Here is an 18,308-nt window from a genome sequence, read left to right as displayed (position 1 = left end):
TATTATAATAATAAATAATTTGGGGCATCTGGGTGGCTCAGTCAATTAAGACCTGTCTGCCTTTGGGTCAGGTCATGATCAGTGTCCTGGGCTGGAGCCCCACCTCAGTGATGCTCCCTGCTTGCAGGAAACCTGCTTCTCCCTCTCCTCACTGCTTGTGATCTCTCTCGCTCTCTCTCTCTCTCAAACAAATAAATAAATCATCTTTTAAAAAAAGATATTTGGTTGGCCTTTGCCCCTGGTTCCTGGAAGATGCCATATCCTTGAATCACGGTTGGCTATAGGATGACCCAGGAAGGCTACTGATCGCCAGAAATAACAAGCATGGGATTAGAAGGTTGGGGCTCTGAGCTCTCCCTACCTTTGGGGTGGGGTAGGGAAAGGGACTGGGGATTGAGTTCAATCAATCAATCGATCGATTATACCTACATAATGAAACCCTCAATAACAACTCAACACCCAAGCTCAGCGTACATTTTCACTGGTAAATATATTGACGGGGGGTGGGGGGCACACTTCTCCATGGGATGAAGGCATGGAAGATCTCTGTTTGGGATCTTCCTGTACCTGTCCTCAGAGTCTCTTCATACAGCTAGTCCTGATCTGTGTCCCTTAAAATAATTATAAGCTATTAATTATAAATATAGAATGTGCTTGAGTTCTGAATCAGTCTAGCAAATTACTGAACTTTAAGGGGATTTATGGGACCTCTTGGATTTGTAGCCGGTTGGCCTGAAGTGTGGGGTGGCCTGGGGACACTTGAACTTGCAGCTGGCATCTGAAATAAGGGCAGTCTTGTTGGGGACTATGTCCTTAAATCTGTGGAGTCTGACACTAACTGGGTGGTTAGTATCAGAGTTATATTGCATATTGTAAGTTGGTACTAAATAGATATTTGCTGTATCAAATTCATTTTCCTAGAATTACAGTTGTCTTGTAAAATTTATATATTATAATTTTGTCTTATTATATAGTTAATATATATGAATAATAGGAAAATTAGCAAGTATAGAAAATAAAAACTAATTGCAACCCAGGACTGAACCATAATTGAAAGTTTTATTTAAATCCATTTAGTCTAATTCTCTCTCTAGGCATAATTATATAGCTTTTTTTGTTGTTGTAGCAAATATGAAATTATTTTCTACATATTGTTTTGTAACTTACTCCTTGTACTTAATACTTCATGGGTATACTTTTCTGCCAAATATTCTTCACTGCATTTTAATGGCTACACAGCAGTTCTATATTAGTAGTTCGGAAATGTAACTCCTTACACTCTTAAAAATTATTATGGACCCCAAGGAGATATTGCATGTGGAAGTAGAAATGACAAATTTTTAAAACACAAAAATACACAAGCACATATTCTATTAAATGTCAGATCGATGGCATCATCAATCATCCTGTGCTTCTAGAAAACTCCACCATACACTTGCGAGAGAATACAAGTAATAAAACAAATTGTCTTCTCGGTGTTGTTATAAAAATAGTTTTGACTTCATGGACCCCTGAAAAGGTGTTTGCACTTTAAGAACAGTCAGTCTGTAGTATTCTACAACTTGCTGTTACTAAACCTTTAGTCTTCTAGGTCCGTTCATGTAGATACCTATAGCTTGGATGTATTTTTTCACTGTAGATCTGTATTACTGTATTTGTCTTTGATATGCCTATTTCATCATTTTTTTATTCATTTCTCAACTGACTGACATATTGTTTCTTTTTTAAAATTCTGGCTATTATAATCACTGCAGAAAACATGTACAGGACTGCTGTCGTAATATTCCTCTAGTATACTTCTCTGAAAATAGAGTTTTTGATATGTACTTTCAACTTTATTACATTTGCCAAATTTCTCTCAAAAGTGAATATACAAATTTACACCTTCACCTGGCTCTTTCTTCTTCCTTGCTAATTATCGGTATTGCTAGATTTCTGGAAGCTGATAATCTGATGGGTATGAAATAGTATCATATTATTGGTTGAATCTGCATATCCCTAATCACTAGGGAGGTTGAGGTCCTTTATATATGTCAGCCATTCTATGTTTATGCTTTTTTCTTACTGAACTGATTATCTTTTTATATTGATTTATAGGAGTTCTATATGAGTACACTTAATGTTTTGCTAATATATTGCAAGCATATTCTCCCATCTGTCATATATCTTTTAACATTGTTGGCATCTTTTTGGTATGCCAAAGTTTCTGATATTTAATTTAGTGAAGTTTTTCAAAATTTTCTTTTAGCTTTGCTTTATGTGTCTTATCTAATGAAACCTCCTGTGTCTTTTATTTTACTTCTAATATTTCAGAATTTTTTGTTTGTCAAAGTAAAAACTTAACCCATCAAATTTGCTTTTGTAGATGGTGATTAGTTTGATACTTAATTTTATTTACCTCTATGTTGGAAAGACTATTGTTCCAATATCTAAAGGTCAGTCCTTCCTCCAGGGATTTACAGATCTTCCCATACAAGCCTGGGTCTGTTTCTGGATTCTATATTCTATTATTTCCATCTAATTAAAAAATTATTGCAATAACATTAATACTATTTTAATTATAGCCCCATTATTAATTTAATATGAGACAGCCCAGTTGCTCTCATCCTATTGTTTGTCTGTTTGCTTCTCTTCCACCCTCTTCAGAATTGTTCAGAAAATTCTGGGTCCTTACTCTTCCAAATCAATCATCTGTGAACATAATACATTTCTCTGCTTACTCAAATTTCTTTAAAAAAATAAAATAATAAATTATTTTATTTTATTTTATTTAAAAAAATATCTTTAAAAAAATAAAAAATAAAATATCTTGTAAGTTTTCTGTTAGGTACACTAAGAATCTAATAGTTTTTGTTGCTATTGTGAGAAGTATCTTATTTGATAGTACAGTTTAATTGCTATTGCTGGTGTAGAAACAATAGCAGCAACCTTGTTACAGCAACCTTGTTAAACTTTTACTAAACCTGAATAAATTTGAAATCTATGCATTTTAATATTTTTCTCTGTCATTTTGTTTGTTACTGTTCTGATCCTTAGAACCTCTTTTTTTGTCAGACTACATGTTATAGCCTGAGTTAGGTCTATCTCAAATTTGTATTTGAAGTCATAATCCTCAGTACCACAGAATGGGACTGTATTCAGAGACAGGGCCTTTACAAAGGTAATTAAGATTATTAAATAAGTCATTATAGTTGCTCCTAATCTAATATGACTGGTGTCTTTATAAGAAGACATCAGGATACAGACATGCAAAGAACAAGGACATGTGAAGATGATAGAGGGAGAAGACAGACATCTACAAGCCAAGGAGGGAGGCCTCAGAAGAAACCTGCCCTGCCAACACCATGATCTTGAACTTCCAGCCTCCAGAACTGTGAGAAAATAAATTTCTGGTTTAAGCCACCCAAACTTGGGTATTTGTTACAGCAGCTCCAGCAAATTAATATACTACATTAGCTTAGACTTGTAATAAAACAGTGCGTAGTAGTTGTGATAGCAGACATATTTGTATTCTATCTAATTTTAAAGAGAATGTCTAAAGTTTTACATGTAAATATCACGTTTGCTACAGGCTTTTGGAAGATTCTCTATAACAGGTTACGGAAGTTCCCTCAAATGCTATACTAATAGTCTTTTTATATTGAAGTTTATCATACATTTAGAAGTGCAAAAGGAATACATGTAAAATTTAAAGTTAGAAATTGTTAAGAAATAGAAAATTACCAGTACTTTCAAAGCCTCTTTGCACTTCTGATATTTCTTTCCATCTCCCCCAGAGGTAAATATTGTCTTGAATTTAATATTTATCTTTCCTTAGTTTTCCCATCTACGAATGCATCCTTAGTGGTTTCTTTTTCCTGTTTTAGACTTTATATAAATGGAACTGTAATTTATAATTTGTGAATAGCTTGTCATTATGTTTCCCAGACTCAACCAGTTCAAGCACTAGTATAATTCATTTGTTTTCACTTGGTACAGTATTCACTGTGTGAATATATAAAAACTTATTTACCTTATTGACATTGTATTATATAGTCTTTCTAGCCAATTATGATCAATCTAATAACATTCCTGTGAACCTCTCATGCATATACAAGTTTCTCTAGGCATAGAGACTAGTGTAAAATTACTGGATCAGAGGGCATGTTCGAGTTTAACTTTACTGGGTACATATACATGCACTGTTGCAGAACTGCAAACCAAAAGGAGAACTGCTAGGGACAGGGTATGTGTATCTCTAATTTTATAGATGATGCCAAACTACTTCCCAAAGTGGGTATGCATACATACAGCGTGCATGCATACGCACACCGAGAGCTTTAACCTACCTGTTTGGTAAGCGACTTCCATGTTTTAACAACTGTAATAAACAAATACAAAAGAATTAGATATTAAATACTTCATATAATGTATATCTGAATTCAGTAACCATCTACAACCCCAACCTGTAACACCAAGTTTCTATATCTAAAAGACAAAGTATTTTTTAACTTTGAGATGTGGTTCTAAGGTATAGGTTTTATATATATTATGTATTTGTTTCATGTACTATAAATTAGTCATAAGAAGTGATATCAGTGGAATGGGAAACATATTTTCCATAATCATTCTCTTACTTTGGGGATTTCTGGATTTATAAAGTTAACTTACTTCATGTTAAACATCTCATGGGCTTAAAAACCCAAATACTGATATTTATTAAATATTCATACCAGAACATAAAATATTAACATAGAGAAATTATAATTTTAAGGTGCTGCCTATGATCTCTGCTTTAGTATCTCTAGTTATAATTCAAATGCCAGGTCTTTCTAGGGTGAAGGGGAAGGATGGGGCAATGGGAAAAGGAGATGAAGAAGAGAGCAGGTAACACGATAGGGAGACCCTCACTCTGTTCTCCACTCTTTCCCTGTATTTAAGAATCATTTCTAGAACAAGGGTGTTATAGTTGAATAAATTACCTGAGATCACTTTCTTTTTCTGATTCCTCCTCACATCCTTGAAGATTTCGAACACTATAAATCTTATCATATTGGAATAAATGCGCAGCTAACACCGTTTCCTTTGCTCGGATTTGAAAACTCTGAATATCTAATGTCTGCCCAACAATTATCTCTAGGTTTACATGTGAAAAAGTCTTATAACACAGCTGCATTAGGAATGGGTAAATATTGATTATTTCACTATATTACAATGAAAATATTGATTATTCCATTATAATAGTGACAACCAATAATTTTTCTACATGGAAATGTGGCTATTTCTTTATAATTAGCCATAGTTATTATAACAGTATATCGAAGTCAAGACTATAAGACAGGCAGTTTTTGTCATGTAACTTTCCTTTTTGTAAGCAATATTATTTGTAAGCAAGTTAGTTTACGATCAAAGGATAAAAGTATATTCTAAAATTCAGCAAACTGATTTTTTTGAGATTGATTTCTTCTCTATGTAGCAACAATATCCTTTTTTTACTCAAGACAGTTTATACAAATGTATAATCATGGGATTAAAATCACAGGTTTATAAAGAAGTCAGCATTTAGCCTTAATTCTAATACATTTATTTCATAAAGACATCCTCCTTTTCATAATGAACAGAACATTGTAAATAATTTTTATTATTCTGTTGCTTCTGAAATACAGCAGTATGAACAGAAGAAAAACAAATGGCACAAAAGTACATGCACACATCTTATGCAATGTTCAGAAGCTATTTATCAGAAAAGGAAGTTAGACACACTCTTGAGTTTTGTAGGGTTTATGAGATTTCCAGGGTAAATTATTCACAAAAGACATATTCATTCTGCCGGATATGTCACCATGGTCAGTATTATTAGCTTTTTTTATAAAGACTAAAGAGCCATTAAGATTGTTCTTCAAAGGATTTTCTGATTTTCTAAATTCCTTATTTCATATGAAGTTACTACATATATAAATATAACCTGGGTGAAGAGGGACTTCAATTCTATTGGATATATTTTATTTCTTCAGCTATAGGTTGATGGTCGTATTTTTAATACTTTTATGTATGTTTGAAGCTTTTTAACAACGTATTTTTAAAACCAAAATTAAAATAATACTTAAAGCTATATGAAGGTAATCGATTACTTATTTTAGTTCTAGAAGGGAAACTCACCTTTTAGGTTCTATTTAGGTAGGTAAAATAAGAAATTTTCTACATTTCAAACACAAAGCTATAATCAACAATCAAATGGATATCACAATTAACATTTATTTGAACTATATTAAGCAAATGTTTACACAGCATACCAATTTTTTCCTGTTGATGTTACCATAAAATTATATCAAAAACTTTTAAAATTCTGATTATGAATTCAAACGATGACGATGACGGCGACAATGACAGCCGCCAACACTTATTACGTGCTTACAGGATCCGATATTATATTAAACACAATGAATATCATTCAGTCTTCAAAAATCTCATGAGGTTGCTATTAGTTTTATTTTTATAAATGAGGGGACAAAAAAATGAAATAATTTAACAAAGTTCTCAAAGCTAGTAAATGAATGCTCTGGTTTAAATACAAGTCTGTCTAATTTCAATATGCCATGTTGATATATATATGATTTAATATTCAGTCTATGAAACATATTTTCTCTTCTCAGGCAAATGTTTCTTTTTATAACCGTACACTTTATTAAAAGTTTTTACAAATATCTTGATCTTTAATAACCATTTTTTAACTATGCTTTAAAAGTTCTAGTTTGAAATTAACTGGTATTAATTTGTGGTTGTTAAATGTCCTGTGAACTTTTTTTTTTAAATGGAATGTTTTTTCCTGCAAGTGGTGGTTTTGTAATACCTTGAAAAGAATCAAATTTGAAATTTATTTCCAGAAAGTAAAAAGCCACCAGCAGGCTTACAGTCAGCATATTATGAAGAAAAAATTCAAGAAAATAATGAATGAAAAATTTTCAAACTAAAAAATACTAAATTAAGCATTACTTACTGAATGATTTCTCAAATATAAGTTTGACAAAAATTATAGAATTTGATGCAAAAATACCATTTGATATCTAAAAAATACATCAATAGTTTTATCAAATCTGTGCTAACTTCATAATAAATATGAAAAGTTCACATTGTATGACATTAGTTAAACAAATGTATGGAACACATATATATCTATTTTTGAAGATTTTATTTATTTATTTGACAGACAGATCGCTAGTAGGCAGAGAGGCAGGCAGAGAGAGAGGAGGAAGCAGGCTCCCTGCCGAGCAGAGAGCCTGATGCGGGGCTCGATTCTAGGACCCCGGGATCATGACCCAAGCCGAAGGCAGAGGCTTTAACCCACTAAGCCACCCAGGCGCCCTATATCTATTTCTTTATAAGGGCCTTTTCTATGTACAGTCTCTACACTTACAAAGCTTAAAATATTTTAATGGACAAAAAGTATCAAACAACCAGTTCCAAGGTGAAATATGGTTATCTGGCACATGGTAAGAACTCAATAAATATTTCTAGAAGGGAGGGAGAAAAGGGAGGTTAAAGGAGCACAGAGACATATAATCCTTACCATAACCCTCAAATTCCTTCAAAAATGAGCCCTACTCAATTTACAGCCTTTTCTATCACTACTACCTTACATTTTCCCAAAGTGGACTACTTTGAATACACCATTTACTCTCTTGATCCCATATGTTTGTTCATATAGTCACCTCTCTTTCAGTTGCTAACCTCAGAGTCTCCTGACAAAATAGTGTACAATTTTTAAAGTCTCTCTGTCAACTACTATCTTTCATTTCCTTTCTACTTCGCAGCCAAACATCTTGATAGAGTCCTTTATACTCACTGTCTTCATTTCTTCATCTGCTCTTGCAATCTGGTCTTTTATCTAATCACTACACTGAAACATTATTTTAAAAATCATCAATAACCTTCAAATTACTAAATCCAGTAGACATTTTTCTCTCTTCATCTAATTTGACATCTCATTTGACCATTCTGTTCTTTTTGCTTGGCTTCTATGACTCCATACTCCTGATTTTGCTCCCATATTTATGGAAACTCCATTTTTCCTTTTAAGGCTCATCTTTCAAGTTGTTGTACCTTCATCATTTAAAGTCTAGGCGTTCCTCGAGGATTGGTCCCTGGTCATCTATGTTCTCATACTGTACTGCATCCTAGGCAATCTCACGCACAATTATTGCATTAATTACCAATCACACACAGATGAACCCTAAATATATATTCTACCCAGCCCTCTCCCCTAATCTCCAATGGAAATAATCCAAAATATAAAATATTAATTGATTAAAAGCTAATTTGCAAAGTAGTCAATTTGCCAAATTATTTAGGATTTAATTTTTTTTAATTTTTACATGTTTTTTTCCACCTCATATAGTTACTTTTTTGGTTAGTGTTAGGAATGCTTAAGATCTACTCTCTTGGCAAATTTCAATCATACAATATGGTATTATCAACCACAGTTACCATGCTATATATTAGCTCTTAAGGATTTATTTAAGGTTTTGCCATATCCCTGGCTCTGAAGAAAAAGGGCTATAATTTGCTCTAACATAACTTAAGGCATTTGTTTGGCAGTTTCAAGTAGATTATCAAATGACTGATTATTTAATACACTGATTTTCAATGAATTGAAATGAATGATCAAAAGCCAGATCTAACTGCCTCTTCCATATGTCCTCTTTTAGATATCTAAGGCATCTTAAATCCATCATGTCCAAAGTTGAAGTTAGAATATTTCACTTCAAACCTGGTCTCTACTGCCATCCATAGAGGTGAAACAGCCAGAAATTTTTAGTGCTCATTACTCCATCATCACCATTACCACCATTATTGGAAGCTTTTCAAGCCTGGACAAGAGTCTCCTCTCTGATCTGCTCATGCTCACTCTAGCCCTCTCCAATCTATGTCCACCCTGAAAGATCTTTTCTAAACACAATCTAATAATGGTATGCACCTATTAAAAACAAGACAACAGGTTCAATATGGAGTTCCTTATGCTAAGACCCATATAACCAAGCCAAGACTTAATTACAGTTTCCGTTCTGCCAGAAATGGAATCTTAAATCAGTCAATCAGCACTAGTTAGTAATCTGCCTGAGAGACCCCTCCTGTCCTCTAAAGGAAAGTAACCTTACAATAACTAACCCACTTTCCTTGCCTAGTAAAACTTCCTTTTACCTGTTCCCTTCTGCCTACAAGTCTTGTTTTGTACAGCTCCTTGGAGCTCCTCCCTGTCTGCTAGATTGGATGCTGCCTGATTCATGAATCACTGAATAAAGCCAAAAGGATCTTTCAAAGTTACCCAGTTGAGTTGTTTTCTAACATACCAAATTATTCTACAGCTTAAACTACTGCCCTGATTTTCCATTACTTAATTTAGGATAAAAATAAGAATGTTTAATATAAGCTTACTGACTCAATGATTTGGCACTGCCCCCCACACCCACCCTCACTTCCTACCATATTCTTCTTTGCTCGTTGTACTATCGCCACCCAGATCTTTTCCCCCTACTCACATGTATCACATTCCTTCTTGTCATGGCACCTTGATACATACTATTTCTTCTGCTGAAATTCTCTACTCTCAACTTCCTGCTAGCCTAGTTAAGTCTTATTCACAGTTCACATTTCATGTGGATATTGCCCAGGGAAGATCTCCCTGAGCTACGTAAGTTACTTCTCCAAAGCATGCTCTCAGAGACTCAAGTATCTTTCTTTCATGGCACTTATCACAGAAATAATTTGCTATTTATTTTTTATATTTTATATATCAGTGCTGGTTTTGTCCACCTGACTGTAAGCATCATGAGGGAGGAGGACATCTATTTTTATTTGTTTGTTTCCCTCACCACTTTATCTCCAGTGCCTAGTGCAATACCCGGCACTGGATAGGTGTCTTTGAGTACGACATAACATGCCGGGAAATGAAATGGGAAGGGTGCATAAAGCACTGTGTTGCGTTCTGTAGTACCATGGCTGTCTTGAGAGGGAGCACTATCATTCTTTGAGTTGCGAACTGAACTTTTTTTCATGGAACATGAGTTTTAACTGAAAGAACTGACAGACAAATTATGGTCATTTAGACTTAGGTATTTGGCAGGCACTTTCTTACAAATGAACAAAAAACAACCGACAGTATTTGTTGCCAATAACATCTGAGCTGTCAAATAAAGATTAGAATTTGGGAAAATTTGTATACACCACCATGAGTTTGACAGCTTCCCAATAAGTAAAGACTTTCATGAGAATATGATGTCAGTTTCACTGAATGTGATTTTAAAAATACATTATATAATAAATATGTCAACATTTGGAAGATCTCCATAACTGAATCAACTAGTATCTTCTATTTGATGTTACGAGATTATATAAGGGTAAAAGATCCATTCAAGGTGCAGTGTAGGCCAATGGGTTTTAACATAACACATGGCAAAAGTTTCAAATTCCACACTGCAACTAAACTTTAAGAAACAACCACTAGCCAAGTGTTGATATAGTATCAAAGAAGAATATCTACAATAATCTGAAAGGACTATTAAAATATTTTTCCTTTTTCCTACTTCTTTATCTGTGAGGTAAATTTTCTCAATACACCTCATGAAAAACAACACATTGTTAACTATTGAATAAAAAAAAGCAAATTAGAATAGAGCTGTCTTCTATTAATCAGACACTGAAGAGATCTGCAAGAATGTACATAATGCCAAAGAGTTTGAGACCCACTGCTCTAACATATGGAAAGATGAGTAGCAGTCTATATTTGCCCTGTAGGAACCATGACAAATACAGAAGAGGTATAGGTAGAATTCTTGGCCCAGGTCTAGTCCAAGACAATCCTCTGAATTACTCTGTTCATGATAGATTCAAGAACCAAATAGGCAAAATATGAACCTATTATAAAGAGTATCAAAAGTAAGGTGGTTTAGGGGGCGCCTGAGTGGCTCAGTGGGTTAAAGCCTCTGCCTTCGGCTCAGGTCATGGTCCCAGGGTCCTGGGATTGAGCCCCGCATCGGGATCTCTGCTCAGCGGGGAGCCTGCTTTCTCCTCTCTCTCTGCCTGCCTCTCTGCCTACTTGTGATCTCTGTCTGTCAAATAAATAAAAATCTTAAAAAAAAAAAAAAAAGTAAGGTGGTTTCTAGGTTTGATAAGCTGAAAAAGAGGAAATAAATGAAAGTTTGTGAAAAGAGATATTGGTAAGAGTTTATAAGAAATACTAGTCTAGTAAGATTATATAGCATAATGTCTTTTGAAATACCACATTATTTGGTTAGTTGTTCTGAAAACTTATCCTGTTCCAAACTTTTATAAATTAAAGATAAGAAAAAAGATCTCATAAAATTATTAAGAAAATTGAAAAATATACTTACATTTGGGCTCATCTGTTGTAACAGCCAAAATAAAATCATATGGAGTCATGAATAACTGCCCTTCACATTCTATAGAAGCAAACAAACGAAATCTTCTTTCCCGAGATGTAGCATAGAGGTCTAAGTCTTCAATGTCTGTTCGGTTGATAGCAACCTAAAATTAAGAAAGCAAATAAAATTGGACTGTGTGAAATAACATCTCCTTTTAGAAGCTAAATGCTGTTAATTATGCTGATAGTGAATTAACAGAGTAAATGACCAAGCGTGAAAATATCATCTTCTGCAGAACTTAATTGCTTTATAAATTACCCATATGAATAAAATGAATTAATGTTTTACAGATTCTATAATAAATATCATTAAGGGCCTGAAAATTCTAAATTTTAAATTAAATTTAATTAAACTATTTTTATTTAAAAAATAATTAATATTATTATTAATTAATAATAGTGTATCAGGGTTTCACTTTCTTCTTTTAGAAAATCAATAGAGTAGGGGTGCCTGGGTGGCCATTCAGTTAAGCATCTGTCTTCAGCTCAGGTCATGATCCCAGGGTCCTAGGGTTGAATCCTGAGTCTGACTCCCTGCTCAGCGGAGAGCCTGCTTCCTCCCTCTCCAACTAACTTTAGATCACTAGAGTACAGTTACTACCAATAGTTGTTCTGAATTCTATATAAGGTTAAGATGAACAGAAGAATGTGTATAAATGGGGAGGGGAAAGGAAGTCTTTTTTTTTTCCCTTAATTTCAAGACTTTCTTTGTGGATAAATAATTTTTCACTGTTACTTATTTTCTCTCTGAATTGTAGGAAATTTATTTTTTTAATTAAATTTAAATTTTAAATTCTAAAATTTTAAACTGGCACTTTAAAGGGCCTGTGATTTATTTCTGAAGTTTCAGTTTCAGAAAACATGAAATTTCTGAGTTAATAGTTTCTTCAGAAGGAACACTAAATCTTGCTGAATGCCTACTATGTGCTCTCTATATAGCCTTATTGATCTAATTAGAAGTCTGTTCAGTATAGTCTATTGATTTTTTTAAAGATTTTATTTATTTGTTTGTTTGTTTGACTGAGAGAGAGAGAAAGAGAGCACAAGCAGAGGGAGCAGCAGACAGCTGGAGAGGGGGGAAGCAGGCTCTCCGCTGAGCAGGGAGCCAGACTCAGGATTCAACCCTAGGACTCGGGGATCATGACCTGAGCTGAAGACAGATGCTTAACTGAATGAGCCACCCAGGCACCCCTACTCTATTGATTTTCTAAAAGAAGAAAGTGAAACCCTGATACACTATTCAGGACTACCACTAAGGAAACCACTCAGTGGCAGCACTTAGATTAGAACTGAAGTTGCTAACTTTAGATCACTAGAGTACAGTTACTACCAATGGTTGTTCTGAATTCTATATAAGGTTAAGATTAACAGAAGAGTGTGTATAAATGGGGAGGGGAAAGGAAGTCTTTTTTGTTTCCCTTAATTTCAAGACCTTTCTTTGTGGATAAATAATTTTTCACTGTTACTTATTTTCTCTCTGAATTGCAGGAAATTTATTTTTTAATCGAAGGATTTTTTTATTACAAAAGTGATGCATAGTTATTGTGTATAATTCAGTAGACAGAATTTTTAAAATTTATAGATATAATTTTTTTCTTTTTCAGCAAAAATGGGATTACATCGCACTGAGGAGTATACTACCCAATATTTTTCGCTTATTAATATATCAGGGCTATTTTCCTATGTCACTAAATGCTCTAAATACTCTAGTAGACCATTTTTTAGTAACTGTATAATATTTCATAAAAAATGGTTGTGCCATAGCACAATTTATGAATTACACATGGTTGAATATTTATTTAGGTGAGTCACAGTATTTTACTATTACAAAACAAAGTTAAAATGACCAGCATATATTTTTATATATGTATAAATAGTACCTTGAGATAAATTCCCAAGAGCGGATTTGAATGGTCAAACAAAATCTTTTCATATATATTTCACTCTGCCTCTAGGGAGTTAATATCAATTTATAGGATTATCAATAATACAGTAATTATATGTTGTACATTTCATAAAAATTATTTTATATTAGAAAAAATTATTTAGGATGGCAAGCTTATTCTCTTTATTGTCTCTTCCATGTCTGTGAAGTCATAATATAGATTATGTATAAACTATTAAAATTATTTAAATACTGGGGCGCCTGGGTGGCTCAGTGGGTTAAAGCCTCTGCCTTCGGCTCAGGTCATGATCTCAGGGTCCTGGGATCGAGCCCCACATCGGGCTCTCTGCTCAGCAGGGAGCCTGCTTCCTCCTCTCTCTCTCTCTCTGCCTGCCTCTCTGCCTACCTGTGATCTTTGTGTGTCAAATAAATAAATAAAATCTTTAAAAAAATAAATTTATTTAAATGCCTAATATCTTGAGAAGTTATATCAAAACAATCTACAAGAACTTCCAACAAGAAGACTACATTTTGTATTCCTAAGTTTCACTTTATTAAATGAAAAGCTAGGCAAAAGACTAATCTTTTCCCACTATTCTGAAGACTTTTAAAAACATTACACAAGTAGTCAAATAAAAACTAAAAGAAAGGTTCACTCCCTACTTTTTAATGGCATGTATAAGAGACAGAATATATAGTCTCTGCCTTTAAGAAATATATACTCTATATAGAGGGACAAAATAGTAGTTAGAGAGACAAAAGGTAAAAACATGGAAGAAAGGAATTAGTCAACTTAAAGTGAATCAAAATAAAAAGCACTATAAAGGTTGAGGTTAATAATGGTTTCATGGGGCTCCTGGGTGGCTCAGTTGGTTAAGTTTCTGCCTTCAGCTCGGGTCATGATCCCAGGGTCCTGGGATTTGGGACCCTGCACTGGGCTCCCTGATCAGCGAAGAGTCTGCTTCACCTTCTCCCTTTGCTGCTTCCCCTGCTTGTGCTCTCACTCTCTCTCTCTTTCAAATAAATAAAGAAAATGTTTTAAAAAAATAAGATTTCAGGAAGAAAAAAATATGAATTTTAATGTCAGGGTAAGATATGAGCATTCTAGGTTTATACAGCAGACTTGAAAAGATGGTAACAACCTTCCCAGAACAGAGGATTTGCATTCATGGAAAAGGGTAAATAAACTGATAAGATTTCTGAAGGCCAGACTAAAAGCACTGGAATTTAATCTGATAGAAAGCATGGCTTTAGGAGATTCTTACGTAGAGCAATGACACAACTGAAAATGATGCTTTAGAAAGATAATGCAGCTCCACACCAGAGACAAGCCAGTTCAGAAGTATGTTAGTAACAATTACTCAGGTAATCCTAACTGAGTTAGCTCTGTCATGGGTAAGAAGTGAGACACTGAGCAACTTAATGTCAATAATGGGGAATAAGCTCCCTGAATAGTCCTTAGGGATCAGTCTAAAATCTTAGGTCCCTTCTGCACATCCCAGCGAGGTGGTTCTTCCTCCTAGGATAGGGAAATCAATCTTGTCTATGACCACGGTTTACTCTCCTGCTTTGTTCTTGCTATGTTTCCTTGGACCTAACTGGTCACAATCAACCACGACTCATTTCCAGTGAATTCCCTGAAGGACCACTTTGTGTGGAGCTCTCATTTTTTGTGAACCATTATCTGAAGCCATGACTTAGTCTGACATCCTGAACCACACTTTTTGCCTATAACATCTTCATTTGTTATGATCTAATATGGACTTGGTCTGTGACTTCTGCCCCTACCTGCTGCTGCTATTACTGCTCATGATGCTCCTGTATTTTCTCATGAAACTTTCCTTCCTAAGTGTCTGTCATTGGTCCCAGCCAAACCTGCTTGACCACTGCAGCTGGGAATTTGATCCACCTTCCATGAGCTAATGCTGACAACTCTTCCTCTCCTTAACTTCGACTAAAAATCAATCAACAAAACCTGTTGTTTTCCCTCTAATTTCTCAAATCCGCCACAGCCACCATTTTGTGTAAGCCCACACCACTTCCCTAAAATTTTACAGGAATGGCCTATGATTTTTGCCTCTAATCCATTGTCTACTGACAGAAAACAGGCAAAGCTATAGAACTCTTTGAATCCTTTAACCACCTGAGTAACAGTTTCAGAAAAAAAAAAAAAAAAATCTGACCAAGCAGAGTTAAGTTTTCATTAAAACTCCACTGTGGGAAAGAAATTGAAGATGACAAAGAAATGGAAAAATACCCCAAGCTCATGAATTGGAAGAATAAATGTTAAAATGTCTACATTACCTAAAGCAATCTACACATTTAATGCAATCCCAATTCAAATACCACCCAGCATGTTTCAGAGCTAGAAAAAACAATCCTAAAATTTGCAGGGAACCAAAAAAGACCCTGAATAGCCAAAGCAATCTTGAAAAAGAAAAGTAAAGCTAGAAGCATCACAATTCAGGATTTCAAGTAATATTACAAAGCTATAGTGATCAAGACAGTATGGTACTGGCACAAAAACAGATACATTGATCAAAGGAACAGAATAGAAAATTCAGAAACAACTGTATGATCAACTCATCTTGGACGAACAAGGAAAGAACATCCAATGGGAAAAGGACAATCTCTTCAACAAATGGTGTTGAGAAAACAACATAAAAAAGAATGAAACTGGACCACTTTCTTATACCATATACAAAAATTATTTCAAAATGGATGAATGACTTAAGTGTGGGACAGGAAAACATCAAAATACTAGAAGGGAACACAGGTAGTAACTTCTCTGACATCAGTTGTAGCAACTTCTTACTAGATTGGGAGGCAAGAGAAACAAAAGCAAAAATGAACTACTGGGACTTCATCAAAATAAAAACCTTAGGCACAGTGAGGGAAACAGTCAACAGAACTAAAAGGTAATCTTCAGAATGAAAGAAGAGATCTGCAAATGACATATCATATCTGATAATGGGTTAGTATCCAAAATCTATAAAGAACTTAACAAACTCAATACACAAAATCCAATAATCCAATTAAGAAATGGGGAGAAGACATGAATACACCTCTTTCCAAAGAACACATGCAGATGGCTGACAGACACATGAAAAGATGCTCAGTATCACTCGTCATCACAGAAATGCAAATCAAAACTACAATGAGATATCACCTCACATCTGTCCAGATGGCTAAAATTAACAACATGGGAAACAAAAAATTTTGGCAAGGATGCAGAGAAAGGGGAACCCATTTACATTGTTGGTGGGAACGCAAACTGGTGTAGCCACTCTAGAAAATAGAATAGAAGGTCCCCAAAAAGTTAGACTATGTTGCAGAAATTGCACTCCTAGGTATTTACCTAAAGGACATAAAAATGCTGATTCAAAGGGATACATGCACCCTGATACTTAATAGCAGCATTATCAACGATAGCCAAATTATGGGAAGAGCCCAAATGTATTGATTGATGAATGGGTAAAGGAGTTATGTGTGTGCATATGTGTAATGTGTGTGTGTGTGTGTGTGTGTGTGTGTAGTGGAATATTAATCAGCCATCAAAAAGAAATGCAACTTTGCTGTTTGCAACAACACAGGTGGAACTAGAGTGTATTATGCTAAGTGAAATAAGTCAGAGAGGGGTGCCTGGGTGGCTCAGTTGGTTAAGTGACTGCCTTCAGCTCAGGCCATGATCCCAGGGTCCTAGGATGGATTCCTGGGTATGGGGTCAGGGTGGGGGAAGGTGCTGCTCAGCGGGGAGCCTGCTTCTTCCTCTCCCAATCCCCTGCTTGTGTTCCCTCTCTCACTGTGTCTCTCTCTGTCAAATAAATAAATGAAATCTTTTTTTTTTTAAGGAGATCACAAGTAGGCAGAGAGGCAGGCGGAGAGAGAGAGAAGCAGGCTCCCCACCGAGCAAAGAGCTTGATGTGGGGCTCCATCCCTGAGGTCATGACCTGAGCTGAAGGCAGTGGCTTAACCCACTGAGCCACCCAGGTGCCCCAAATAAATAAATAAATAACATCTTAAAAAAAATATCAGTCAGAGAAAAATACCATATGATTTCACTCATACGTGGAATTTAAGAAACAAAACAGATGAACATGGGGGAAAAAGAGAGACAAAGCATAAAACAGATTCTTATCTATACAGAACAAGATAGAGAGAAGGTGGGGGGGATGGGTTAAATGGGTGATAGGGATTGAGGAGGGCACTTGTAATGAGCACTGGGTGTTATATGTAAGTGATGAATCACTAAATACTAATCCTGAAACTAATATTGCATTATATGTTAACTGAAATTTAAATAAAAACTTGAAACAACTACAAAACTCCACTTAATGAATTCTACCCCTTGTTGCTTTAGCAATAGTACCCATCATTTTTTATAATGGCATTAAGTGGTTCCTACAGGTCTATTTAGCAACACCTTAAAAGGACTCGGAAGGAGTTTGAGAATGGTTTGTGCTCCAGACAAAAAAAAAAGTTTATTGTAAAAGGGAAGAATATGTTTTATGTATAAAAGAGATAACCAGAGTCTGGATGCTTAAAAGGGCTTCCTGCTACTGCAAACTTGTTGCTTCGGTCACTGCCTCTTCTCAATTTAGTGAGACAAATCATACAGTGCAATAATATACATTGGCACTTCTCAAATGCAACATAAACTGGTTGATCCAGTATGCTGGCCCGACCCTAAAACAGTCTAGTTATCATCAACTGGAAGGAATAGGTTCATCTGGCTGGACAATGGGATGAAATGAAGAGCAGAACAGGAAATCAATACTTTGGTTGGCTCTATATTCTCTATTCTCCTCCACTGACTTGTCTCTTCCTACTCAGATGCCATACTGTTTTAATTACTATAGCTAGGGTGATATTTTGATATCAGTAAGCAAGATTTCATCTTATTAATCAGTCTTTTAAAAATATTCATAGTGATTGATATTCAAGTTTCTCCTAAGTGAACTTTAAAATCACTGTGTCAAATTCTATTTCAATAATCCTACTAACATT

The 18,308-nt window shown here is 34.8% G+C and overlaps 1 protein-coding gene across 1 annotated transcript in view; it reads right to left on the bottom strand.

Annotated features, from left to right (window-relative positions):
• LOC111144599 (mitochondrial calcium uptake family member 3) overlaps positions 1-18,308 on the bottom strand; it is a 125,463-nt gene that overhangs the window by 54,908 nt on the left and 52,247 nt on the right. Inside the window, exons 2-3 of the mRNA XM_022498976.1 lie at positions 11,367-11,520; positions 4,329-4,360 (exon numbers count right to left, since the gene is read on the bottom strand). Coding sequence (XP_022354684.1) covers positions 4,329-4,360; positions 11,367-11,520 — 186 coding nt within the window. The remainder of the gene's footprint in view (positions 1-4,328; positions 4,361-11,366; positions 11,521-18,308) is intronic.

This window comes from Enhydra lutris, unplaced genomic scaffold (assembly GCF_002288905.1).
Source record: "Enhydra lutris kenyoni isolate GAN:26980312 unplaced genomic scaffold, ASM228890v2 scaffoldscaffold11, whole genome shotgun sequence".
Classification (NCBI taxonomy): domain Eukaryota; kingdom Metazoa; phylum Chordata; class Mammalia; order Carnivora; family Mustelidae; genus Enhydra; species Enhydra lutris.
This window is presented reverse-complemented; position numbering and strand designations above follow the sequence as displayed.